This window comes from Arachis hypogaea, chromosome 1 (genome assembly GCF_003086295.3).
Source record: "Arachis hypogaea cultivar Tifrunner chromosome 1, arahy.Tifrunner.gnm2.J5K5, whole genome shotgun sequence".
NCBI classification, from domain to species: Eukaryota; Viridiplantae; Streptophyta; class Magnoliopsida; order Fabales; family Fabaceae; genus Arachis; species Arachis hypogaea.
In genome coordinates, this window is record NC_092036.1 from 104,913,114 (window position 1) to 104,940,909 (window position 27,796).

Sequence of the window (27,796 nt, forward strand, 5' to 3'; positions counted from 1 at the left end):
TTGTGTTTTTGTCACCCCAATTTAGCTATTGCACCTGATATTTTTCCTTCCAAAACCGTTCTTCCTGCTCCAAGTTCTCCTCTAACTTAGCTTCCAAAATTCTGGTTACTGCGCCACCTGCATATACTCCTTTTCCTTTTTCTTCTTCCAATTTCCCCTGAACACTTTAGATCTGTTGTTTTGAGCTTGAAGCTACTGATTTTTCCCATTCAACCAATTTATGATGCAATATTTTAGTTTTGCAGCCAATTTAAACATGGGTGAGCCCACTACTTCCAAGTCTCAAGCATGTTTAACAATTCCCAATACCTCTCTTTATCGCACCAACACTTTTGGAACCTGAATATTCTTCTTGACCTTCTTTCTTCTTTTTCTAAATTAATGAGCAAGGGAAAGTGATCAGATCATGTACCATCTAAATGAGACACAAAACTGTTTGGATATTCTGCTCCCCATTCTGTCGAAATAAGTGTTCTGTCCAGTCTTTCCTGAATAAAATTGCCTCCGAATTGTCTATTATTCCATGTGATCTTCTTGCCTTCATATCCAAATCCACCAACTCAGCTTCATTAATAAAATCATTGAATTTTTGAATGGATAAAGCTGATTTCATCCTCCCTCCCTCCTTCTGATGGTGGGCCTTTATAGCATTAAAGTCTCCTATCACCAATCGATGCTCTCCCAAATTAACTGTCCAAACTGAGCTTCTCTAATAGCTTCATCTGTGTGGAAGTGCACAACAAAAACTTCCCATATCTTTGTATTTTGACCATCCTCCCATGCAAAGTGCACAAGAAAAGACTCAAAAGCTCTGATTTGCACCTTCGTTTCCTCCTTCCAAGCAACCATTAACCCTCCTACCTGTCCAATCGAGTCCATGTAAAACAAATTCGAGAAACCAACATCCTTAATCACCCTCTCCACATGCAAGGTATTGTTTTTGGTTTCACAGAGAAACAATACCTCGAGGGAATGGGATTTAACAATACCTTTAATGTTGTGAACTGTACGAAAATTTTCCAAACTTTGAGAGTTTCACATTATCATATTCATGGATCCTTGGGTGCCAATTGTTGGGTGGCACCCTCCCCCTTCTCAGTTTAACTTGTTTCTATCGAATAATGCTTCTTACTTGCTGCCATATCCTCCTTTTTCCTCTGTTCTCCTTTTAACCCCTTGTCACCTTATTACCCATTTTACCTCTCCTTGCCATCTGCTTCAATCGCAACTTGCATTTTACTTTAGTCTTAGGTGCACTGGCCAAAGCATTAAAGGAAAATATGTCGTCTGAGGTAAAATTCTGTTCTAAATTTTCTTCTCTATTCTCTATCTGTATTGCCTTCTCAGTTTTATATTTCTTCTCAAGGACCAAAATTCTCCTCTCCTCCTTCTGTGTCCCACTCTCCATCTCATTGTACTCAACTCCTTTTTGTGTGTTAACCTCATTAACCGAGGAACTTGCAAAGCTTTTAATCAGGCTTAACAGAGTTGCCTTTCTATTTCTTTGGTATTCTTCTCTGGCTGCTGGTTAGAATTTGGATTCCTTCTCTTCTCCTTTCAACTCATTCTTATATTTATTATATAAATCAATATTTACTTCATATTTTCTTTATCTCCTCTCACATAATCTCATACCTCTTTCACTTTCTCCTTTTTCTCTCCATTCTTACTAATTTTTGTACAATAGGAATTTGGTTGATAACCATAATTTTTATTTTTATTTTTTTAATTTGTTAAACATATGTATTAGGTGATTGCGTGATTGTATTCATTAGTTTTTCAATTTCTTTGTGTAATTATATCATAAGTTATATAGTATTTTTGTCGTGTATATATCACTTCTTTTTTTTAACAATTTACATTTTTATTAATATTATTTAGTTGTAATAATATTGATGAAAATACATGTTGTCATGATTTATGAAAAATGAAATTAGAAAATTGAATGTTGGTTTTAATTATCAAAACATTAATAATATTCATACTTGTATTTTATCGAATTGTTTCATCATTGTACCATAGTATTTAAATATAACATAAAAAAAGAAAAAATAAAAAATAATTATATAAAATCAAGTGAATAAACCTCAATTAAATATTTTTTATTTATAGTTTAATTTATGCATAATTTTATTTTTTATAATTATTACATTTTGAATTAATTTTTTATTTTAAATTATCATTTATCATCAACCGTTATAAAATTTAAATTAATTTTGATATGCTACTAAACAAAATTTTAACCTTTTTAATCAATTAAATTTAATTCATATTATTATTCAATTGAATTATAAAATAACGGTTAAACACAATTATTATCTATATTAAAATGATATATTTTTTTATTTTTTTTAATGATAATATTATTAAATCATATATAAATTGCCAAACTAAATAAATATAGTATAATATTTTTACAAATTAACTTATAAGTTTAATATTAATTTACATATTATCTAATATATCCCTAACTAATATATATAATATTTTAAATTTATATTATATATAATATGATTAATTTAGCTCTCCGCACATCGTGCCTTCGCGCTGGTCTTAATCTAGTTTTGTTTTAATTTTATTTTAAAAATTTTTAATTTGCATTAAATATATATTTGGCGGCTAATTTTCAAAAATTTTAAAACTGATTTAGCAATAATTTCACAAAAACAACATTTAACATAAACAAATCAGACATAATGGAATTACAAAAAAAAAGATCAGATATATATCATGCATTGTTGCTGAATTTGTAAACTTAAAAAAATTTAACAGAGGTATACTTCAGAATTAAAATTGAAACAAAATAAAACTTAATAGAATTTTTAACATTTTCAACAATTTAAGAAAAAAATTTATTTTTCTCGTTAAATAATTAATTGAACTAATAGTACACATTATTTCTAAGCAATTTCCAAAATCATGAGTCAAGAAAAGGAACATTTTGAAATTTCACTTAAAGTTAGAACGACGATTGTTTTGAAAAAGTTTAGTTTAAAATTTTGATTGGAGTCATATTTATAATATTATCCATTCATTACATTATTGATTAGACTAAGAAATAAGAAAATAATACGAATGATGAAGGAAAAATAATCTTAGTCCGGGTTACCAAAAATTCAAATCAAGTTTCTAAATTATTGAAGGAAAATAACAATGTTATTTTTAACTTTTTTTATCTCACTCCTCACATGATTTTTTCAATATATGTTCGTATGAATTTAGGGAGAAAAGTAACATTATCAAAATAGGTCATTTTCCTAAACAAAAGACACCAAAAAAAAAAGTAGACACCAAAAAAAAAAGCTAACATGATGGTCAGTTTTAACTCGGGTGCTATTGAGGGATTGATTCTACGAGTGTATTCATTCAAAGATGATTATTTCTACAAAATAAAATGATACAAGCATATGGAGTAAAGGAATTTACAAGTCTAATTCATATATGATGATGTACTACTCTGTACAGTGCCCCACACTAAAACAAAACATAAGGGAGCAAAAAGTTAAGAACAAGTGAAAACCTAAAATCTAATGGGTGACTTGATCTACATTTTCTTCCAATACATATTTTCACATAACCAAACCATTATCTCCAACACAAGCAACATAATTTAGTGTAGTCAGTTCTACTCAAAATCTATTATTTGTTGTACAATGGATTTCAGCTTCAAAAGGCATTTGTGTCATCATAGGTGAATTCCCCATGTAAGCACACGTGGTTAATACTACAGGGAAACTTCAGCATGTAAAAATTAACATTTAAGTTCCGATTCACTTGCCACTGGCCACGTATCTGAGAAAATGGAAATCCATCTTGCGTATCTCACAAGTCATGACTAACAGGGCCGTTTCGGGTCAGGCTGATGTTCCGACCTATCCGCGTTATCACATCTTCTGACAAACTGGTCAAGAGTTCTCTGCCTTAAAGGGCTATGCTCAATAGTAGTATGCTTTGCAGGGCTACTCAATGGCTGATTATTTGACACAGCTAAAGTGTTCTCATGGCCATCTAACATCTGATTTTTCAATAACTAAAATTCAGAATGGTTTCTCAAAAACATCAAAAAGTAACTCTCAAATACTACTTGAGTATAAATCTTGACAAAATATAAATATAAACCAGAATAGAACCACCAGTTTATTTTACCATATGTTACATATGATAGTTCCAAGACGATGTAGAGATGTACCAGCCCCAAATTATCCAGTTTGAATTGCACCACATCCCTAAGATGTAAAAATCTAGAAGATCATCAATGCACAATAAATGTTAAGTCAACACTATACCAAGCAGCGACAGACTGCAGAAATGACAGCACTTACCATATGATGTCATCAACCGTATCATTTGCCAGCAAGTAATATATATTTACCGGAGAGACCTGTAAACAAGAACTAACTAGTCAAAGAACCATAAGAGCACATGTTGTCTTTGCAACTCAAAAATTTAGACATGAGAGTTCTTCTCATTTGAGATTATTTGTTTTCTTAATGTTGTCATGCAACTAGTAACAACTCCCTTCTTCTACTTAACGAGTGTGAGAATACCTTGCCAATTCTATGAGCACGATCTTCGGCCTGAAATAGGTAACCAGGAGTCCAAGATAGTTCTGCAAATATAACTGCTTGCAGCAGTTAAAGTTAATCCAACTCCTCCAGCATTAATGGATGGCTGCATGATAACATGTCACATGAAATCATTATCTCAAGCAAAAATATTAACCAATGCAACAGAAAAGATACTTTTCCTGGAAAAACATGGAAGAAATACACCGACAAAATATAACCATACCACAGCTACCTTGATAGAGTCCTCTTCCCGGAAATCTGTAACCAATTGTTGCCTTGATGCAGCAGGTCTACCTCCATCAATCCGGATGCAACCCACTTTTTTCCCCTGGAAATTTTCAACAGTTTTTGTAAGTGTTTATAATTTCCAAGTTAAAAAAAATGAGTAAAATTGAACTGGTCTTACAAGAAGGCACTCATGTATCGCATCTATCATTGGCTGATGGTGCGCAAATATAAGAAACTTAAAACCTGCCTGCCGTGATCACAACATATTACATGTGATAACCACCAATAGCCCAAACGAAGCATCAAGATGGAAGCAAGAGAAAAAAAATTGAAGAAATCAAACATTCAAACTAAGCATACACAATTATTTGGGGGCAACAGGAGGATGGATGAAATATAAGAAATAAAATATGATCTAGTTTACCATTCGTGTGTATGGTCACCACTCAGACCAGCCAACATTGACACCAATAATAGTTGTGGTATATGTAGGAAAAAGCCATATGCTGACATTTTCACTACACTAATCAGCCAATTTAATTCATTCAAGTTATGGTCCTACGTTAAGGGGCACCGTTTGCGATAAAAGAAATATGAAAAGACCAATTTAACCAACATTGATGCAAGCACACCAATCAAAGATGGGTGTGAAACTCGAGAAGTTGAGAACCTAACTTGACTTTCTTATAGTACATATAGCTGCAGTCATTAATTCTTAGTATTGGCTTTTTATTGCTTTGAAGCGGTCGAGGAGAGCAATACCTCAATGAAAGTTCCAAGATATTCAAGAACAGCAGGAATCTTGGCATCTGCAGAATCAGTACATATCTGGAATCGAATATATCATAACTCAGTTTTGATCATATACCAGTCAAAATGATTTAAACTACTCGCATATAGGCCAAGGCCTGAGAAAATGTTGCAGTAGAAACTATAAACCTATCATAGTTCTAGGTAATAAGAAAAACTTCCAAACAAATTGTACAAGTCAACATTATGTTCAGAGCTGTGCAAACCTTGTCAATCAGATTCTTATGAGTAAACTTAAGAGATTCACCCTCATCTTTTGATTTGACAGACTTAATTTTGGCTTTTACGGTTTTACCACCTCCAACTGCAGTATAAAAAATAAAAAATAAAAATAAAAATAAAAAAAAAAGAAAAAAGAAACTAATATTGGTTAGATTTTACCAAGACTCAAACTGAAAATGGAGAGTACATATTACCATTTCCAAGTCAAATAACCAAATTTTAGAAAGAAAAGTAGAAAACTTACCACAACATTACCAGTGAAGAGTGGTGAGAAATTTTTTGAACCGTTTTCAGAAGTGGAAGTTTTAGAAAATTACTCATAATCTAAATAACAATCACATAGTTCAAATAAATGACATCCACAGTCGAGAAAATACAAAAAAAAAAAATTATATGCCCAAAATAAGCATATTGTCAACAAAATAGGAATTGTATTCTATAACTAGCTCAAACACAAATAACAAGAACTGCATGATGCTATACTAGTCTCAAGATATAGATGCAAAACAAATATGTTGAATTACTTCACGGAATAAAGCATTAGTTTGCTTCATGTCCTTGTCAGCTAAGTCTAAAAAGACCTGAGTAGGGGTGTCAAAAATCCCCAGGAGGCGGGGATCCCCGCAGGGACCGCCCCGAATGGGGCCCGATTGTGGGGAATTTTCCCCGTGGGGATGGGGATGGGGAGCAAAATTCTCCCGAGACAGGCGTGAGGACCCGAGCGGGGATCCCCGCCCCATCCTCGATAATTCCCCGAATGTTTGAAATTTCTTAAATAACCTTACTTTATTTCTAACATAGGGGTTTTTTAGTAATTTCACCAATTAAAAAACCCTAACCCTATTATTCAATCTTCCCTACTCACTGTGTTGTTTGCTGCGCCATCTACTCTCTATTCCCAGTCCCAATTCTCTTCCATCTCCACTTTGTTCAAACTCCAAAACTCCCACAGCACTATACGCTGTTCTCTCCCACAGCCCCAACTCTCTCCAGTTTCCACTTGATGTTAAAGATTATATCTTATTTTTTTTTTTAGAATGGAAATTGTATTTTAAGATTTTATTTTATGGACTATAATTTACTATGTTGTATTTGTGGACTTATAATCTTGGATAAGATATGTTTGTGTTTGTAATAGTATTTTCTAGTTTGTTTTTTATTTTTTTGATATTTTTTACTAACATGAATGTTAAACATAAGGGGATGGGGAATGGGGCCCTGCGGGGAATACGGGGAACGCGGGGAATGGGGATGGGGACAATTATCCCCCCATGACGGGGATCGGGCGGGGATGGGGATTAATTCTGGGGGCGAGGACGGGGAGCAGGGAGGCATCCCCCGCCCCGCCCCATTGACATCCCTAGACCTGAGGATCAACAAAAAAAAAAGGTTCCAAGTTTCATGAGCATGCTGTGAATGCTCATTGATTGAAACAAACAATAGCAAAAGAGTGCACTGCAGATTGGATAGAAGAGATGGAGATAAACGAGCGCACTTGTTGCCTACAATTTACAGGAAGTTGAGAAAGAACAACTTTTTTAAGCCTTCGTATCATCACTGTCACCTTCATCAAATTGTGTAATTCTTCATGATTACTTACCCCTTGATAAACTCCAAAAACTCCCTAGAAGAGAAATGAAAAATTGAAAGTTAGAATAAACATCCATCAATAAAAGAAAACTGGCTGCTTTGAAGAATCTCATTAGTAAAGAAGAGACGACTTACATCCTTGCAATTTCGGTTACCATATTAATGAACACTCTTATATGCATCAGGATACAAAGCTTCCATCTGTCAAACACAATTACAAAGATATCCTCAAATGTCTCCACCAATGTCGAACATATACAAGGTATTACATATAATCAGACAAAAGGAATACCTGCTTGAACAGTTCTATTGGTCGGAATAAGGCAGGAGTTCCACTAAGCAATATTGAATATTGAGCTTTCTGACATTTTTAGTCTTCACTTGAAACAAAGCATGAGAGAATTAGATCAAGAAAGATTACTCAGCAGCTAGCAGGTGACTATTACAACTAAATGAACAAGAAAGTCAAACATGAATGATAATAAGTAAAACTATTTTACACGACACCGGACTCTCACATTGGGAAGAGGGAAACATGGGTTCACATTACTCGAGTACTTGCACACGATTCTGCATGTGCTTGAAGCTGGTTATTTATTTATTTAAAAGGAAAGTAAAATTAAAAGAATATCATCTTAGCTCTCTAAAAGGTTTTACATATGACACCAGACTCCCATTTGTTTGTTTGCTTATTTGTTTAAATACTTTTTAATTCTCTCCAAATTTTTCCCACAAATCTCTATGCTTGATAGACAGATGGATACTTTAAAGGCAAGTATACCAGAAGCAAGCATGTAATTGTAGCTTTGAAGCTTGTTACCTTTGTAACCGGAAGAGTTGCAATAGTCCTCTTTTCCTGAGATTCTTCAGATAGTATGATTCATATACAACCAAACCTGAATTGTTTTTTGACAAAAAAAGGGGAAATCACTCCTATGAGCATGATTTATTAGCAAAAGATGAAGTACTTTATCAAATTTCATGGGTTTCCACCATAATAACATATAGATATAGATTAATTCCTCTATTCATTGTGCTCTGCCCCTCAGAAATAATAAAAATAAAATAGCAAATGCTGACATATGATTAAAACAGACAAACCTCAGTGGAAGCAAAATAAACCTGAAAACAAATAACTAAAACATAAATGAGAGCATAATATAAGAGCTGATTACCAAGACAGAAAAAATATACCAAAAAATGGTCTGCTGGTGAAAAAGTTAGCAAACGTCTACATACCATACACCTTCTCTCTGAAATGGCAAAAACTTTGATTCAATGTAACTAGGGATCTTGTCCATATCAATATTTCGGTAATCATAGCAAAAATAAACAAATATCAAAAAGTTTTAGCCAAATAATAATAATAACAAAGAGTGGGGGAAAATGAACCTAAAGCCTTGGAAGATCAAGACAGGAGAGAATAAAACGACTTAGTCAAAACCTTCATTCCGCCTATACCTCAAAGATCTGGAACAGCAAAATGTAGAAACAATGGCCCGATGCAGTAAGGGATCTAACTCGGTTAGTAATGTTAACAATTTCCATTTCCTTAGTTATGTACTTATGTTATCCCATATGAGAGTATTTTATTGTTATGCACCTATTAGAAACTAGAAAGTGCATTTTCTTCCCCCCCCCCCCCCCTCCTCCTCCTCTCCCTCTTTCTCCTTTAGACAAGGCGAATTTGCATGTTAGTTTTCTAGCAGAAAGAGAGAGAGAAAAGGGCATCATATTGGACAACAAATAACAGGTAATTTACGGAAAGCATGCCCGTGAACTATTCTGCACAAATATAATTAGAAAACAAAGATAAAGACAACAAAAAACTTGTCCATCATTTCTTCCTTCATCTTTTCCCGCTTTTCTGCAGCAAGCGGCTCAAGTCGGCAAATACCCTTCCTGGCTTGATCATTTGACGGATCAATTTCTAAGATCCTTTTCATATCTGCCAATTATTGTCAAGGAAAAAAAAAATAGAGAAATGGAAAAAGTCAATTTAGAATTAAGCAGAAAATTAGTAAAAAATTGAATGTCATCAGTAAAAACATTCACTTCCTGAAGGGAGGCAAGTATACTAAGCCCCAATATAAAATTTGAACTCACCAGCAATGGCCTCTTCAAAATGCTCAAGCTTGTCATGGGCTTCTCCTCTTCTTGCCAATGCTTTAATAATGTATGCAGGGTTCAGTTCTAATGCTTGTGTGCATTCTTTAACTGTGCTGTCATATTTTCCCTGGATATATTTGGCAGAAGTCAACAGAAAATCAGGTTCTAAAGTCTAAACTCAATCACCTTCAAATTTAGCAGGGACATAAATTAGTTTATGTCAAATTAGTAAATAGCCTAAAAAGTAACATCAACTTAGTTGACCAAATTTTACCTAATATTTACTCTTACTTTGTGCAAGAGGTCACGGGATAACAAATGCAATTCTAATTAACAGGATAAAAGAACAGCATACCAGTTTCTGATAGCATGCAGCACGATTTGCATGGCAGATCAAACGTACTTCCACCGATGAAGACATGTTAAGTGCAACTTGTAGGGCAAGTTCATACTGGAATAATGCCTCCTCATACTTTCTATCTACAAAAAGTATGGTGGGAGTCACATGCTCCTCTTGCTGAATGATGTCCTCTGTTGCTTCTTTCCCTTGTTTGTCACTGGACTCCTTGGTTTCTTCCTTCTCTTCTCTTACTACCTTTCCATTTCTCAAATAAATAGCCTTGCATTCTTCCTGTGGGTTTGGGATTGTATCACTGGAAAAAAAATTTGTGGATTTTTCCATTCTTTGAGCAAGTTGGCCCATTTGTATCTCCAAATTTCTCATTGAAGCTTCTTGATTCCTGGTGAAAGAGGTGGTTTTTGTGAAAGTTTTTCCAAGGCTAATTCAAGGTTAAAAAGCCTCTGTGAGTCTTGTTGGGTTGTGTGTGTGCTTTGGGAGAGTTTTTCTAGTGCAAGTTCAAGGTTGGTAAGCCTTTGGGAGTCTTGAGATGGTTGAGTGAAGGATGGTGATTGTTGTTGGTGGTTGTTTTGTTGATGGGGGTTGAAGGTATTATGTTGAGGTTGGAACTGGTTCTGTTGATGGTTATTGTTGAAATTATTGGGTTTTTGATTATGATTTTCTCACCCAAAATTTGGATGATTTCTCTATTCAGAATTATAGGTCTTGGAAAAGGGGTCATTGTGATGCTTATCAATGTAATTTACTTGCTCTATGGAGGAGTATCCATAATCCATTCCTTCACTTTGAGATAGTCCATTACTCACAGCATAGGAATTTTCTTGCATTCCTCCTATGTATTGAGTAATTGCATTTAATTGTTGAGATAAAACTTTATTCTGAGCCAAAAGGTATCCAAAGTGAGGCAAGGTATCCAAAATAAGGCATCACCATTCAATCATTCTCTTCATCATCAAAAAGCATCGTGTTTGTGTTTTTGGACTTAAATGCATATGCATGTTTTAAATGCCACAATCAACATCAAGACTTCACTGCTTCAAATTTTTAGTGCAGTTTATAAAACATTGCTTAGTTTCCTTTCTGTCAAAAGTTTGATTATAAATTATTTTGACAAACCAATTGAAAGCACTAGAAAATGAAAATAAAAAAAAATGATCATTACTAAAAAAATTATGATCAAAGGAGAAAGTTGTCGAAAAAATGCAAAAATTTCCCAAAAGATGAAATTTCGAAACCCAACCAGATTCAATTCCTCATCGATGGAGAGATCATTACTCGGAGAACACCATGCTCCATGCTCCATGCTCCAGCTCCGCATGCTGGTGTTGCAACTTCGGCAGCGGTTGATCGTTCTTGACAGCAGCTAGCTCTGCCATGCTCGCCTTCAGCATCACTGCCAAGGTCCGTGTCACTCGCAGTTTCAAAACCATCAAAAGCGGCAGTGTTGAATGGATTCGCATTTCGATCTAGAGTATCACGCTGCTCTATCACCACCACCATTGTCTCCTTCAGCTCTCAACTACCATGCCTGTACCCTATTCTCTTCTCTCATCTCTTTAGTAAAATCGTAGTTTTTTTTTTAATTCAATATTTAGACTCAAAATTAATTGACTAAGAAAATAAAAGTTTATATTTTGAAATTCTGGTCACCACTCAGACCAGCCATCATTGACACCAATAATGGTTGTGGTATAGCCGTATAGGTATGAAACTAATCAGCCAATTTAATTCATTCAAGTTATGGTCCTACATTAAGCGGCACCGTTTGCGATAAAAGCAATATGAACAGACCAATTTAACCAATTTGATGAAAGCACACCAATCAAAGAAGATGGGTGAGAAACTAGAGATGTTGAGAACCTAACTTTGACTTTCTTATAGTACATATAGCTGCAGTGATTAATTCTAGTATTGACTTTTTATTGCTTTGAAGCGGTGGAGGAGAGCAATACCTCAACGGAAGTTTCAAGATATTCAAGAACAGCAGCAATCTTGGCGTATGTTCAACAGAGAAGGTGTTTTCAGACTCCTCTAAGACTGTCACCAGAATTTTTCTTACAAGGCCTCTTTATTTTTGAGAAGAATGTTGGAAAGGAGGAAGTAGTGGTTTTCATATATAACCATTATGATGCTGACTTATGTTTGAGTTCGAGATTGAAAAAATTTCAAAGTTTATATGAAACACATTTTAAGTAATTTGTCAAGTTTGTATGCGCAGATAGAGATGTATTATGGAGATATAAGCTGAGAAAATAGGTATAAGTATGTAAAATGTGGTGATAGAATACTGATTACAGGAGTGGAGGAAAATTTTTTCTCTGATTCTACTAAGCACAAAAATATTATCATTGAAGGAGATGGTTTGGTTACGTAAAGTTATTACGTTCATCAAATCTTGGGAAACCTCCAACAGAATGTAAAATGTTCTTCAATTTTTTAGAGTGGTAAGTTAATATGCACGTTTAAATTAAAGATTTGATGAACGTAATAACTTTACGTAACCAAACCATCTCCTTCTTAATGATAACATTTTTGTACTTCGGGAAATCAAAGAAAAAATTTTCCTCCACTCCTGTAAGCAGCACTCTATCACCACATTTTACAAACTTATACCTACTTTCTCAACTTATATCTCCATGAAAAATCTCCATCTGTTCATACAAACTTAACAAACCACTTAAAATCTATTTCACATAACCCTTGAAACTTTTCCAATTCCGAACCCAAACATCTTTTAAGTCAGCGTCATACTAGTCATATATGAAAACCACTACCTTCTTCCTCTGACATTCTTCTCAAAAACAAAGAGACCTTGTAGGAAGAATTCTGGTGATAGTAGTCTTAGAGAAGTCTGAAAACACCTTTTCTGTCTTTCAACTTCTTGGTTGTTCTCCTTTGATACTTCAAACAGTTTAATCTTTCTCCCACCGAACAATGTTGCATCTGAAATGATTATCCTATCATTTAATACTCGTTTTTGTTCAACCTTATTATTATACCATTTATTCTCATCTATTGTTACTGATTCCAATTGACTGGTCATAATTAAATAAAAATATAAAATTATAAAAATAAAATTAAAAATTAAAATGCATGCTTTCACAAACATATTAATAAATCAGGTATCAATTCTTAGACATAACTAATAAAGCAAAAATATATCCTAAATTAGTCACTAATATAAAATACTTTTTCAATTTAAATGATCAAAAAAATAACAAATTCAAAGTTCAGTGATGATTTTTTTAACAACAAAAAAAATTAACTAAGTGATTATTCAGCAAGACAATCTACACATATTCTAAGGTTCTTTATTACATGGCAGAATCAGTCTATTTTCTCCTCTCAATTTTTTTTAACAATTGAGGGAGTAAAATGTGATCTCTCACCATTAATTTTGTAAGTGGGACCAAAAATAAATACGAGAGAGATGAATGAAGGGTTAAAGATCACACTTTACCCCATCAATTTTTTTAAACAATTGATAGGATCCATTCCTTCTATTTGCAGCATTCAAAGGACAGCAAGAACAGGGCAGTCACAATCTGGGCATTATTAAGTCACAAAACAGAAACACAAAACAAGACATCACCCGCAGCATATCACTACCCAAAAAAATCACAAACCACAAAACAGCAGCAGAACCAATGTGAGTGCGGTAAAATTAAAATAAAATAAGAGAATTCAAAGCTTAATATCAATGTGATAGAGAAGAGAACATAACTATTGTAACTTTAATTCAGTCTATGAAATAATCCAAACCACTACCAAATCAAATAGTTACTTATCGTAATAGAAATCAGAAGTTGCAGAGTTTGAAGCAGAATATTGGTGTTGGTGTTGTGTGAGTATAGTGGCGGGTTTACGGAACTCACGGCTGCGACAAAAGAGAGCAGTTCGACGGCTAGGTAGAGCGCGCGGGTTGGTCGCAGTGTTTGAAGCAGATTAACGTGGCTTCCAGACGAACACGAATGCAAACTCGAACGGTGAACAGCGAGTGAACGCGAACAGTGAACGGCGAAGAACACGAACGGAGACGCGAACGTGAACGGCAAACAAACGGCGACGGAAGCGCGGCTAAGCAGACAAAAACGACGGACGCCGAGCTCGAGGAAGCAGCCGTGATCGGTGACAGCGAACAGGAGTTGAAGACTTGGATCACGAGGGAAGCTAGATAGACGGACGGATGGCGAACTTTGAGTGCGACGGACGCGGCAGTATGCCACTCCTTGCGGCGGTGGTGTAGGCTTACAGTGCTAGGGTTTTTTGGCTGGGGTTGCTTGATTTCTTTCTGAACGAAAGAAAGAAAGGGGGAAAGGGAGAAAGAAACGAAGCTGCTTCCGTTTTTGTGTAAACCGGGCAGGTTTCGGTTCGGTCCAACCGACTGATTCTTGTCTGCTTCAACGATTTTTCACCGGTTTTTTATACAACGGTTTCACTTATTTAACCAAACTATTATTATTGTCGGTTCGCGGTTAAATCGTTCGGCTGGCCGGTCCCCTTTAATTTTCAGAACATTGTGTTGATCAAGAAAAATGGTCCTGAAAATGAATTTGTCACGATAATTCAATTTGAAGAAGAGGACGTTATAAAAATAGTTCTATTTATTATTAAGAAACCATCATGTGGTCACCAAATATTTTGAGTTGAGTCAAAGTATTAGCATAACAATGTATAAGCAAAGAACAAAAATGTACGAGGAGATTTGAAATTATTGATTATTAATTTTTTTTTTAAATTTAGCTATACTATCATATATATAATATACTAAATTAATAATGTAGGTTTAATTTCGTAGTATAAGGTTAATGTTTTAGAAAGAGAAGGGAAAAAAATCACATGGGATTAAAAAAGGTTTGTATAATTTTGAGTTAAAAATATTAAGCTTCAATTCAATATTTGTGCAAGCTCCTATTTGAATATACAAATATACAAATTAATAACTAATATAAATTATAATTAACAGAATTAAAATCAGAAAATAATCAAAATCAGAAATTAAAAATATAAATTATAATTAACAAAATAAAAATCAAGAATAATCAGAATCAGAAATCAGAAATATAAATTATTAGGAGTATTCATGGCTGGGTGAAACCGGGTTTGAAGTGACCTAGACCCGACACGAAATATATACAGGACTTATTTGTTAGACTCGAACCCAACCCTAGATCCGATAAAATCTACACACTTTTGGGCCACCAGGTAAAAATCGGATGAAAACTGGACCGTTAACATTACATTACCTTGATACCTTCTTGTAAGTTAATATGTAAAAATATCCAAATTTCCAAGACTCCAACCATTATTTGACATGGTAAAATTCACTTAGAAAAATATAACAAGAACCAACCCTTCTCTAAAATTAAAACATAACCACAATCAATATTAATATTGTCTAATAACACCAAATATTTAAATCAATACAAATAACACAATATTATATATTAGTCTAAAATCTTATGCATTTTAAACATAAAACATTAACTTATAGTCTTATAATGACTAATAACACAAAATATTAAAGTTTACAATACTTAAATTCATCATAAGAATAGTCTTAATTTGTGTATGAGGACCGGGCCACCGGGCCGGGTTCGGATGATCGAGCTATGGCCCGACCCGACCTGAAATAATGATCGGGTCTACTTTTGAGAACTCTTACCCGACCTTAGATCCGGTAAAATCATACCAAATTAGGCTCTAAAATGTTCGGGGTGGGTCAGGTCTTCGGGTCGGACCATGCACACCCCTAAAATTATAATTAACATAAATCACATAAATAAGAACAATACTATAATAATTAACAAATTTTTCAAAATAAATTAAAATCACAAAGATAATATGATAGATGAACCCTAAAACCACAACTGAATGAATTTAAATAGTAGTTCACATAACTTACCGGGAGGAAGAGCAGCTGAGCGGACGACGAAGATCGGTGACGAGGCATAGAGGCAAAGATGCAGAGACGCTCAGAGGCTCTAAAGCGATGCTGCTGCCTCGGATGGGTCAGGAGGCGACGATGATGTTCTCCTCGGGTGGGTCAGGCAACGACAGCGATATTCTCTTCGACTGGCTAGGCGCGACGATGATCTTCTGCTTCTTCTCCACAGGATGACCGATGAGACTCAGGCACGCGAGGAGAGGGTGGGAGCTTGGCATTGCCAGCGGTGAGGGGGTAGGAGATGGCGGACGGCGGTGGTGACTGATAGTGATCAGGAGCAGGAGGAGAGAATAATTTTTATTTATATGGAAAGACAATAATACTTATGTGTATATATATATATAGGTCAGTTCTCTGGTAGCTATGGATGTGGTGTCTAAAGGTGCCTAGTGGTTGACCAGCGAATAGAGAAGTGACACATGTCATTGTTGATTATAGTGATAAACATCCTCTGAAGCAATAATGAAGGATTACTTCAATGCTAATAATATACGTAAATTTTAAATATTTACTGTTATGACAAATGGGTAATTTTGTCACAAAAATGGGCTTTTTTTGTTTTTCGTATGGGCTTTCCACTGTCTAGTATTGTTAACAAAGTTGACAGAACCAAGTTGGGTTGGTCTAGTGGTTAGCTCACTAGTCCACTTAAATAAGTGTTGGGGTCGAATCCCGCCTTGTGCATGCAGCAACTCATTGGCCAGCGGCAAACCCTTAAATGGAGCTCAGTACCGCGGCGGATTAGTCTTTGACCTGCCGGGTTGGGGGATACCGTGGGAAACCAAAAAATAAAAAAAAAAACAAAGTTGACAGTGTTGGGATTAGGCTACTGCAACTTGAATGGTAGCATACCATTCGGGATTGGTGAATTGAAGAATCTGGTTTCTCTTGATTTGCAAAGTAACAGCTTTAGTGGCACCATACCTGAAGATATTCAAGGCTGCGAAATGCTCGAAAACTTTGCAGCATCAAACAACATGCTTGATGGGAACATTCCCTCCTCTATAGGCTCTCTTAAATCATTCAAAATTTTGAATGTTGCCAACAATACTCTCTCTGGGTCAATTCCTAAAACCCTGAGTCATCTTTCCAACTTGACATACCTGAATTTGCTTGGAAACAAACTCAATGGAGAAATTCCTTCTGAGCTCAACAGTCTAACCCAGCTGCAGACATTAGACTTGTCCGAAAACAACCTTTCGGGACCAATACCACTCCTCAATACCAAATTACAGAATCTCGTGTCCCTGGTTCTGTCTGATAATGCTTTCACCGGTAGCATTCCAAGCAACTTCTGCCTCAAAGGTTCTTCAAAGCTTGAGCAGCTTTTCTTGTCTCAAAACATGCTGTATGGAAAATTCCCCTTGGAGCTACTCGACTGTTCCTCAATCCAACAGTTGGATCTTTCTGACAATAGCTTTGAAGGAGAGCTTCCATCCAACCTTGACATGCTGCAGAACCTCACTGATCTTGTTCTCAACAACAACAGCTTTGTTGGATCTTTACCTCCGGAAATCGGAAATATTACTAGCTTGGAAGGCCTTTTCCTGTTTGGTAACTCTTTCCCAGGTACAATCCCAGTGGAGATCGGAAGGCTTCACAGATTGAACACCATTTACCTCTATGATAACCAGATGTCTGGAACCATACCGAGAGAGTTAACAAACTGCACAAGCTTAAGGGAAATCGACTTCTTTGGAAACCACTTTACTGGGCCGATTCCAGAAACTATAGGCAAGCTTAAGGACTTGGTAGTTCTTCATCTGAGGCAGAATGATTTGTCTGGTCCAATCCCTCCAAGCATGGGGTACTGTAAGAGTCCTCAGATATTAGCATTAGCAGATAACAGCTTGTCCAGTTCGATATCACCCACGTTCGGTTATCTTTCAGAACTCTTCAAAATTACCCTTTACAACAACTCCTTTGAAGGACCTCTCCCTCGTTCACTTCTTGCTCTCAAGAACCTCAAAACCATAAATTTTTCCCACAACAGGTTCAGTGGAAGTTTCTCTCCTCTCACTGGCTCAAATTCTCTAACTATTCTGGACTTGACTAACAACAGCTTCTCAGGTCCCATTCCTTCTACATTAGGCAATTCCCAAAACCTCAGCCGTCTCCGGCTCGCATACAATAATCTCACCGGAGCCATTCCTTCAGAGTTTTCCTACCTTACTGAGCTTAACTTCCTCGATTTGTCATTCAACAACTTAACAGGAGACGTGTCACCTCAACTCTCGAACTCTCACAAAATCGAACACATGCTCCTGAGTAATAACAGGTTCACTGGCCAACTACCTCCGTGGTCGGCAATCTTACAAACACTTGGTGAGCTAGATCTCTCATACAACAACTTCAATGGCAGGGTGCTTTCTGAGCTTGGTAAATGCTCAAATTTGCTTAAGCTCTCTCTCCATCACAACAATCTCTCGGGAAATCCCACAACAATAACAACAAAGCCTTGTCCCACTAAGTGGGGTCGGCTACATGAATCAAATGAAGCCATCGAAATCTCACTTGCCTCAATGTTCTAGACTTACAAAGCAATAGTCTCTCCGGCCGCATCCCCTCAATGATTCGGCAATGCAGCAAGCTTTATGAGCTCAGGCTCTCAGAGAATTTCTTGACAGGTTCCATACCAGAAGAGATAGGGGATCTTGCTGAATTGCAAGTGATCTTAGACTTGAGTAAAAATCGCTTCACCGGTGAGATTCCATCTTCACTTGGAAACCTTATGAAGCTAGAAAGACTAAATCTTTCTTTCAATCAGCTACAAGGCAAGGTTCCTTCATCACTGGGAAAACTCACAAGCCTCCATGTAGTGAATCTTTCTAGCAACAATCTTGAAGGCCAGATTCCCTCAACATTTTCGGGGTTCCCAAGAAGCTCATTCCTCAAAAATGAAGGCTTGTGTGGCCCACCATTGGTACCATGCTCCACATCACAGGGGAAAATGCAAATGCAGCTATCAAATATGCAAGTGGCGGCAATCATAGTAGCAACTAGTAGTTTTACCCGTAACTACTTACGAGAATATAAATATTTTAAAATTATATTGGTTTTGTTCTAATATTATAGATTATAGTACAAAAAATTTATAAAATTAAACTACTTTTATAAAAAAATTGTAAGGGACAAAAGTCTCTTTGATTAAAAAGATCAGGATTTTCGTAGATAAAAAATTAAATAATAAGATTTTTAGTTATTATTTTCATGTGAAAGGGTTTGATTTATTACTAATAATTAATTTTAATATTCGTTATCTCAAATTTAAAACGATTTAATTTGTATACTTTTGATTAAGTGTTAAGTTTGTTACACAAATAGAAATAATTAATTTTTATGCTTGCTATTTAAAAATAATATATTTTTCTCTCTCTCTCTCTCTCTCTCTCTCTCTCTATATATATATATATATATATATATATATATATATATATATATATATGAATATAATTAGATATTAGAATGAAAAAAATTATATTGATAGTTATAAAATTAACTCAAAATTAATTTTATTTAAACAATTGAATCTTGATTTTAACTTTTAATTATAAAATTAGCATACTTTTTAAATTATATTTAATAAATATTTGAAAGAAGAAAAATAAAAATATAGATTAAAAAGATAAACAGTGAAAATTTAAAACTAAACAAAAAAACTAAAAAAATATGTATATAATAATAATATTTTTTATTTGAATTATATTATTTTGTTAATTTTATTTTTGTAGAACAAAAAGATAGAAAAAATAGAGAATGAGAGAAAAGAGAGAGAAAGATAAAGATGAAGACTGAGAGAGAAGATTTGTTAATTTTGAAAAAAAAAATATTTTAATTATAATAAAAAATATCCCATGACACATTTTGATTTGTCAAATTACTAATATAAAATATAAATTACAAATATATATAGAGTGGGAAGAGTAGAGAGAAATAGAAAAAGGGAGAAAGATAGATGAGAGAATTTAAGAAGAAAATTTATTAATTTTAGAAGGAATATTTTTTCTCAATTTGAATAAGAGAATGTCATGTGGCACATTTGGTTATTAAATTAGATAATAATATACAAATATATTAGAATTATATATAAAGTGAGAAGGGTAGAGAGAAATAGAAAAAATGGAGAGAGGTATATGAGAGAATTTAGGAAGGGAGTTTATTAATTTTAGAAGAAAATATTTTCTCTTAAATTTAATAAAAATGTCATGTGACACATTTTGTTATTAAATTAGATAATAATATATAATATAACACAATATATAATATAGTTATATTTTAATTTTAATTTTAATATTTTAATTTTAATTTTAATATAATTAAAGAATGTGATGTTGCACATTTTAATTGCAATGAAAAAATGACATGTGGCACATTTTGATTGTAAAATTAGTAGGAATAAAGGAAGAATTCTTTAATTTTGGAGGAAAGATTTGATTTTAATTGTAATAAGGGAGTGACATGTGGTACATTTTTGTTGTAAAATTAGTAGGAAAGAGGATAGAACTAGGGGTGTGCATGGGTCGGGCGAAACCGGGTTTGATGTGACCCAGACCCGACCCGAAATATATACCGGGCCTATTTATTATACCCGAACTCGACCCTAGATCCGATAAAACATATACACTTTCGGGCCACGATTATATCGGGTAAAAACCGGGCCGTTAACATTATATTACCTTGGTACCTTCTTATAAGTTAGCATGTGAAAATATCCAAATTTTCAATACTCTAACCATTATTTGACATGGTAAAATTCACTTAGAAAAATAAAACAAGAACCAACTCTTCTTTAAAATTAAAGCATAACTATAATCAATATTAATATTGTCTAATAACACCAAATATTTAAATCAATACAAATAACACAATATTATGTATTAATTAGTCTAAAATCTTATGCATTTTAAAGATAAAACATTAATTTATAGTCTTATAATAACTAATAACACAAAATATTAAGGTTTACAATACTTAAATTTCACATAAGAATAGCCATCATCCATCACTAATAACACAAAATATTAATTGTGTATGATGACCGGGCCACCGGGCTGATTTCGGATGACCCGAGCCATGGTCCGGACTCGACCCGAAATAATGACCGGGTCTATTTTTGAGACCCTTATCCGGCCCTAGACCCGATGAAACCACACCAAATTAGTCCCTAAAGTGTTCGAGGCCAGGCCGGGTCTTCAGTCTGGGCCGGACCATGTACATCCCTAGATAGAACTCTTTAATTTTGAAGAGAAAAATTTGATTTTAATTGCAATGAGAAAGTGACATGTGCCACATTTTGGTTGTAAAGTATAGTTTTTGTCCTCAACGTTTGGGGTAAGTCCTATTTGTGTCCCTAACGTTTAAATCATCCTATTTGTATATATAACGTTTATAAAAATTATTCAATGTCATCCTACTATCAATTATACTAACAAATCAGATTATATTTTTCAATTATTCTCACTTGGATGTATTCATTCTCAATTATGTCTCACTTAGATGTGTTTGATTTTAATATTATACCTACTATTTATGTTTAGATTTAATTATGTCTCTAGAAAAGTGAATTATGTAAATATTGTAGGAATTAATTTCAATTTTTGATGAGCTCTTTTTTGGAGTGGATCATCGATTCTATCCCAGACATTTGTATTCTAACTTTAAGAAGAGATTTTTAAAATTCAAACTAAAGCGTTCATGATGTGTAATTGACGGCAGGATAACATTGAATCACTTTTACAAACGTTAGAGATACAAATAGGACGATTTAAACATTAGGAACACAAATAAAATTTACTCCAAACGTTGGGACAAAAACGATACTTTTATATATATATATATATATATAATAGATTGCTTTCACTTCCACAGTGATATGTTTGGTTATGATTTACATCATACTGAGGATATGGTGCAATTGGAGGAAAGTTTCCATTTCAAGTTCAGATGGTGGCTGCAAAATGTGCTAATAACAATAGGGAAAGAGACAGATAGGTCCTAACTTTTTAAATTTTTGATAAATACATTTCTGATAAAATTTAAATACAAAAAGTCTTTAATTTTAACAAACGGAGGACAATTTAGTCATTTCGTCTATTTGCCTATCATATACCAAACGGAATTGGCTGACGTGGCTGAAACAGTGTCCAGGTGTCCGTTACGGTGCCACGCTAGAAGGGGAATAAAGTTCGAAGGACAAATAAGTCCTTGACCTCATTTTACAAATAAAGTTCGAAGGACAAATAGGTCCTTGAGAATTTTTTTTCAAAATTAATAAACTCCTTTCCTAAATTCTCTCGTCTACCTCTCTCCATTTTTATATTTCTCTCTACTATTTTTACTCTATATATAATTATATTTTATATTAGTAATTTGACAAATCAAAATATGTCATTCGATATTTTTTTACAATTAAAATATTTTAAATGTAAAAGTATACACATTAAATTATTTTAAATTTTAGATAACGAATGTTAAAATTAATTATTAATAAAAAAATTAGACATTTTCATATAAAAATAATAACTAAAAATCTTATTATTTAATTTTTTATCTGCAGATATATTGGTCTTTTTAGTCAGAAACTTTTGTCAACTTACGACTTTTTTGTAAAAGTAGTTTTATTTTATAAATCTTTTGTGTCATGCATAATTTATACTGTTAGAACAAAGTGAACTATAAATTTTAAAAAAATTATTCTCGTAATGTTATTATGGATAAAAATATCAGTTCTAATATAATACACAAATGCACTAATGCTAACTTAATACATGAATGATGCACAAATGAACTAATGCTAACTTGATGCATAAATGAACTGATACTAACTAATGCCACTGGTATGATGAAAACTGAACTAATGCAATTTAACAAATTCTAATATAATATACAAATGCACTAAAACTGAACTAATGCAATTTAAGAAAAAAAAAAAAGTTGAAACAGAACAAGTCCAATTTCTGCAATTTTAATACAAATAATTTAAATTGCAGAATACAACAAGTTAACTAGATTTCAAAATACAAGCATAATTTTATAAACTAAATTCTCATAATAGAAGCATAATGAAAAAAAATTCTCAAGGACCTATTTGTCCTTCGAACTTTATTTACAAAATGACGTCAAAAACTTATTTGTCCTTCGAACTTTATTCCCCTTCCAGCGTGGCACCGTAACGGATACTTGGACATCGTTTCAGCCACGTCATCCAGTTCTGTTTGGTATATGAGAGACAAATAAACGGAAGGACTAAATTGTCCTCCGTTTATTAAAGTTAGAGACTTTTTTGTATTTAAATTTTGTCAGAAATGTATTTGTCAAAAATTTAAAAAGTTAGGACCTATCTGTTTTTTTCCCATAACAATAATAGTAAAACAGGGAATGGTGAGTATTGGAACACGAACGTGAACTCTTCCTCCTTTGGGTTGATTCCTTCACCAGATAAGAAGAATAATTCAATGGCAACAACAACAGCAGCAATATGCTTCTTTGATATCAAAAACGAAGGTGTGGATAATACAAACATATAAACTGTTAAGTTTTTTTTTTCTCTTTTCCCACAAAGTTTGTGTTTTTAAACATTTTAGTTAGCGGGAACAGTACTGGTACATCATCAAACGCTGACTTCAAGTTCAAACACACTAGTGAAAAATTGTGTGATACGCCATTGTTTGTATGTATTCATTGTTGATTCCAAATTTGTGTCTTCTCTATCATTTTCCCACGACAAAGTTCCTAAATATAATAATTTTCAATATATTAAACTGTTTTTGGTAAAAATAAACTTTAGTTGAGGTTTTGTTAACTTTTTTCTTTGTTATACAAAAATGTAAGTCCTTATATTTTAGTTCCCCATAGATATTGTTTTCAATACTTGAATATTTATGATAATTTAATTTTAAAAACTAATATTTTAAAAAGGTTAAACAAAACTAACATTTTCTTGGATATATGATAAATTTCCACCAAATCAACATGATACCATTATACCAATAAGATGAATAGCAAATTAGCAATAATAGTTGCCGACAACTTGATTTAGCAGTATTAAATAAGTGTCAAAAGCTTGTTTAAAAAACTGTGATATCAATTTCAATATTTTAAAGACCAAACCAAGATCTTGGAATTCGGATGAGAAAACCAAACATTTTTTCTAGAGATGAGAAAGCCATGTGCATTTAGTACAAACCGTTTCACATGATCCAACAAAACCATAAGAATGTAACTTGTAAGGATCCAAAGGAATCCCTTTAGGGGGAGTGGTAGAGAAGCTCAACTCTATCCTCATTTATAGAATGGCATTAATTACTTAAAGCTCATAGTATCATATATCTACAAAAAGCTAGATATTAGGATGTATCTTACTTTCATATAATTACAGGTAAAAATAGCTATCTATATAGACTGGGCTAAACTCTCACATAACTTTCACTATATATTATATTCTCTTGCGAGAGCTATATTGGGGCCAAAAAAATCTGCACATGACCATGTTTATATTTTCACATGAAGAATCCATCCCCATATCATACAACATTGTTTCAAACTAGAGAACCTTCCACCAAAAAAACAAATTCTGGAGAAACAAAGCTAGGCTGCAAGAGGTTTACCATCTACACTACATGTTAGCATCAGGTCCTGGTTGTGCACTTGAGACAAAAGGCTATTATACTCAAGCTTAGCGTCTTGAATTTTGCTTCTAAGCTCTGTCACCTGTAAAACCATGATTCCTCTTGATAGGTCAAAATTGAAAAGGTCGAACAACAAGATTTTCATTCTATGGAAGGTTCTAAATTTAACAGATTCCAAATAAATGCACAAACTGAAAAAAATTGGCTAGATTTCAATCCTCTCGTGAGATTTCTGTACAACTGGGTTAGAGAGACATTGACAACAACCGACTGAGTGGGGCAATTGTCTATAGATAGACATTAACACAAAAAACATATGAACGGTAAAACTATGGGGCCATCTCTAGAAACTTTGGATCCCTACAGGCTACGGCTTCGGCTACACTGTTTTGTCTCTATATTTTGTGGTGATGGTTATGTGAAACTACGATGTAAATTCAGCAACGTCCTTTGATAAATATGAAAAAGAGGGAAGAAAACTGAAAGGGAGTTTTCTGATTGTATCCCAGTACCCTTAACAACTGGGTAAGAATTAACTACCTTGTGACAAAGTTCTTCATTTGTCTTTTCAAATTCCAAACACCTGCAGGCTGCAGGGGAAGGGGAATAAAGAGAACGAGTCTTTGCATCATAGAGCTGCCATGCTATATTTTAGATGCCAAGGCAAGAACAATGGGTGTTGCTCAATTCCAGATAAGGTAAGAATTATAAATATGGCATGTAGCAACAAGAATTGTATAACTGCATTCCAAGTAATCAAGTACTGGCAATGACTATGTAAGTAATTTTTTTTTTATTCACCTTGCACGGAGTTCTGTGTTCACTTGTATCAAGTGTATAGCGCCTTGGTCTTCCTCCTGGTCTTCAGAACATGCAGTAGTCTACACAAAAAGCAAGGGTGGAAGAACCATTAAAACAAATTTCAATGATTTACAATGCCAGAGCATGAAATCTAAGGAAATCAAGTGGAACAAAAGGAGAAATGGCAGTAGTTCTCCAAATAATAATAATAATAATAAAGGACAAGATAAAAATGACTAGAATATAAAGACTCTTTGTTTGAGTAGTATTACTTGTAATTAGAATAATAACTTGGAAAATGTTTGGATAAAAAAGTTTCCTAAAATAACATGCATGAATATCAACAAACCAAAGTCAAAACATTACAATCAACATTCTAATGCAGCCCTGTATATTCTCATCATTCCAACCAACACTTGTTGAGAAATCCTGTTTCCTTGTTTGCTTTTTCATCTTATGAAGGTCCATAGATCCATGTCTCTCTTTCCTCTTAGTAGGAGATACTTGAACCACAATGAGAAATCATCAGTTTGGATAATAGTGATTAAGCTAGCAATGGGAAATCTTGTTTCTAAAATAAGCAGTTACCTTGCTCAAACGTGCTATGTGGATAGGTACTTTTGTTCAATGCCACCGGTATTTCAAAGCCAGGTGGTTTTGGCGGCAAAGTATCAATGGGGACCTGAGACTTAGGCCTCTTTTTCTGATACCCAAGTAGTTGACAATGACAATCCCTACAAAATTTGATAAGTATCCAGGCATGACAAATATTAATGCTTAACAATTGTTAATTCAACAATCCTCGAGTGCATAAATCGGGAGTATGGATTATACATCCAACAACGAAATGAAAATTCAGACTTGACTGCATTATCGACTATAGAGATTATTTTTGTAATTATATTAGGATAAAAGCATACCAAGTTTGGTACAATATTGTATAAAATGTTTCATTATAACAAACGGTTATCCTCACACTATCACTAATAATTCTAATCTAACTTAAGCAACTATGTAACTAAAAGTAAAGTACAATTAATTTGAGAGAATACCATTAAACTAGACCTTTATTATTTTAGAGCTAATTACTAAAAGCTCTTTTAATTATTTGAAATTATAAATTATATTAAATATTATATATGATTTATTTTAATATAGTTAATATCCTTTTAACTAATTTAATGAAATTTAAAAGTTGAACAATATATGATCCTCTATTTTTGTTGGTTATTTTGATAGTTTTGCATTTTTCATTATACTATATAATAAAGAAAACTATATTCTAAACTATTCAATATTAAGTTTAACAATACATCAAATCAAACACAACCTCACTATCATACTGAATTCACTTCCAAAAGGAAGAAAGAAATGCGAGAAAAGACATTGAAAAATATTAAAATATATCAATTTTCATAAAATAATGAGAAATGAAGTAATAAAATAGAGATATATAAAATCAATTTGAAGATACCATCATGGATATGATGTAAGATATATTGAAGATATTTTTTGTTAATGGATATCAAGAAATTACTAACACTTCATTTCTAAGAGTAGAATATACAACCAGGAGTATATTATTTCAGCAACCCATGATGTCAAATGACCACCAACACAAAAACATCATACCAGTATTCCCACGTCATTTCAAGCGATGTTCAAGCTTTGCAAACAAGGAAGTCCTCTCAAAATCTTGCTTATTATGAGTAGGCTGAATAAAATCTGCTTTCAGAACACCTGGCACAAGACTAACATAGTCAGGCACCTATCCACCACAAATTGATTACATCTCTAACAAATAATTATCAGGTGAACGAACACAAGTGTAACATCTTCGATTACATACTCAAATAAAGTAAACTGTAAAAGCACAATAAATTCGGTCTACTATCATTGTTTGATATTGACTTGCATTCCATTTTATATAAGTTCATGCAATTGAACTTGTTAAACATGTGCTCCCGCAAGAACATATTTATCTCTCATATAAAGAGGATAAAAATATTCTCAAGTTATTTTCTGCTTACCGACAACTCCTCTGCCTCTACTTCTCAGATAGCTCACAACCTGCCAATAAGGCTGTAAATTAAAAAGTTAGAAAAACAATAATATTAATTCATTAAAGTAAATAGAGCTCCTAACCTTAACTGAGGAGATTAGTTTCTCCTGGTATGCTTGAAAACAAAAACAATGAAGTAACGTGTGTTGTAAGATGTGTTGTCCGTGGACCAGTTCCTGAACTTATTTTAAAAACCTAAAATAATAGTCTAAAATTCGAATTCAAACTATATCAAAACAGAATCAAATTATATCTTAATCAAATCTTTTCTAATAATTCTTAACTAACTAGTAATCTTCCTTGTATTTGAAATTCAAAACTTACTGTGTTACTTTGTTGAGATCATGGGCTTGCAACTTGAATACTTGATCATGGGTCAACAAAGCAAGTACTTGAAGTTGGAGAGTTTGGTGAAGGATTGTGATATCCCTGGAAGTTGGCCCATGAAGTGCATTAGACGTAAGAAGGGACACG

The 27,796-nt window shown here is 33.6% G+C and overlaps 3 protein-coding genes and 1 pseudogene across 21 annotated transcripts; 1 reads left to right on the top strand and 3 right to left on the bottom strand.

The window, feature by feature from the left end:
- Positions 1–3,361: 3,361 nt before the first annotated feature.
- On the bottom strand, positions 3,362–9,058 carry LOC112765750 (uncharacterized). 18 transcript variants are annotated; one of them, XM_072201836.1, is made up of 14 exons: positions 8,811–8,952; positions 8,613–8,671; positions 8,239–8,314; positions 7,711–7,793; positions 7,554–7,619; positions 7,335–7,452; positions 5,813–5,910; positions 5,559–5,624; positions 4,975–5,043; positions 4,792–4,896; positions 4,548–4,671; positions 4,323–4,381; positions 4,147–4,241; positions 3,362–4,015 (listed from the first exon to the last, which is right to left on the bottom strand). In XM_072201836.1, the coding sequence occupies exons 6-11, from the start codon at positions 7,396–7,398 to the stop codon at positions 4,558–4,560; spliced, it is 516 nt and encodes a 171-aa protein (XP_072057937.1). In that variant the 5' UTR covers positions 7,399–7,452; positions 7,554–7,619; positions 7,711–7,793; positions 8,239–8,314; positions 8,613–8,671; positions 8,811–8,952; the 3' UTR covers positions 3,362–4,015; positions 4,147–4,241; positions 4,323–4,381; positions 4,548–4,557. The 18 variants fall into 18 exon arrangements, with proteins under 18 accessions (XP_072057937.1, XP_072057941.1, XP_072057938.1 ...); XM_072201840.1 differs by having other exon boundaries at positions 7,711–7,798; XM_072201837.1 differs by having other exon boundaries at positions 8,594–8,671.
- Positions 9,059–9,134: 76 nt separating this feature from the next.
- On the bottom strand, positions 9,135–16,141 carry LOC112706528 (uncharacterized). Of its 2 annotated transcripts, XM_072201833.1 has the most exons (7): positions 15,791–16,141; positions 13,761–14,426; positions 12,764–12,828; positions 11,838–11,911; positions 9,883–10,717; positions 9,525–9,654; positions 9,135–9,366 (listed from the first exon to the last, which is right to left on the bottom strand). In XM_072201833.1, exons 5-7 carry the CDS (start codon positions 10,249–10,251, stop codon positions 9,218–9,220), a joined length of 648 nt encoding a protein of 215 aa, XP_072057934.1. In that variant the 5' UTR covers positions 10,252–10,717; positions 11,838–11,911; positions 12,764–12,828; positions 13,761–14,426; positions 15,791–16,141; the 3' UTR covers positions 9,135–9,217. The 2 variants fall into 2 exon arrangements, with proteins under 2 accessions (XP_072057934.1, XP_072057933.1); XM_072201832.1 differs by lacking the exon at positions 15,791–16,141 and having other exon boundaries at positions 9,883–10,763; positions 11,838–12,828; positions 13,761–14,178.
- Positions 15,849–18,899, top strand: LOC112765837 (uncharacterized; annotated as a pseudogene).
- A 5,250-nt stretch (positions 18,900–24,149) lies between these two features.
- LOC140184005 (protein MICRORCHIDIA 6-like) lies at positions 24,150–27,497 on the bottom strand. The gene is made up of 6 exons (XM_072234133.1): positions 27,291–27,497; positions 26,893–27,000; positions 25,849–25,994; positions 25,627–25,763; positions 25,261–25,340; positions 24,150–24,541 (listed from the first exon to the last, which is right to left on the bottom strand). Exons 2-6 carry the CDS (start codon positions 26,907–26,909, stop codon positions 24,538–24,540), a joined length of 384 nt encoding a protein of 127 aa, XP_072090234.1. The 5' UTR covers positions 26,910–27,000; positions 27,291–27,497; the 3' UTR covers positions 24,150–24,537.
- Positions 27,498–27,796: the final 299 nt, after the last annotated feature.

What these genes read in the sequence shown, in the direction of transcription:
- LOC112765750 (XM_072201835.1), bottom strand. Translation starts at nt 7,398, where the DNA reads ATGAAGGTGACAGTGATGATACGAAGGCTTAAAAAAGTTGTTCTTTCT. An exon ending in TTCTCAACTTCCTGTAAATT is followed by an intron (nt 5,911 to 7,334) that starts GTAGGCAACAAG and finishes TTTATACTGCAG; the next exon opens with TTGGAGGTGGTAAAACCGTA. An exon ending in ACTCTATCAAGGTAGCTGTG is followed by an intron (nt 4,672 to 4,791) that starts GTATGGTTATAT and finishes GTTATCATGCAG; the next exon opens with CCATCCATTAATGCTGGAGG.
- LOC112706528 (XM_072201833.1), bottom strand. Translation starts at nt 10,251, where the DNA reads ATGAGAAATTTGGAGATACAAATGGGCCAACTTGCTCAAAGAATGGAA. An exon ending in CTGCATGCTATCAGAAACTG is followed by an intron (nt 9,655 to 9,882) that starts GTATGCTGTTCT and finishes AAATATATCCAG; the next exon opens with GGAAAATATGACAGCACAGT. An exon ending in TTTTGAAGAGGCCATTGCTG is followed by an intron (nt 9,367 to 9,524) that starts GTGAGTTCAAAT and finishes AATAATTGGCAG; the next exon opens with ATATGAAAAGGATCTTAGAA.
- LOC140184005 (XM_072234133.1), bottom strand. An exon ending in ACATAGCACGTTTGAGCAAG is followed by an intron (nt 25,764 to 25,848) that starts GTAACTGCTTAT and finishes TTGTGGTTCAAG; the next exon opens with TATCTCCTACTAAGAGGAAA. An exon ending in GCTGCATTAGAATGTTGATT is followed by an intron (nt 25,341 to 25,626) that starts GTAATGTTTTGA and finishes CTTTTTGTGTAG; the next exon opens with ACTACTGCATGTTCTGAAGA.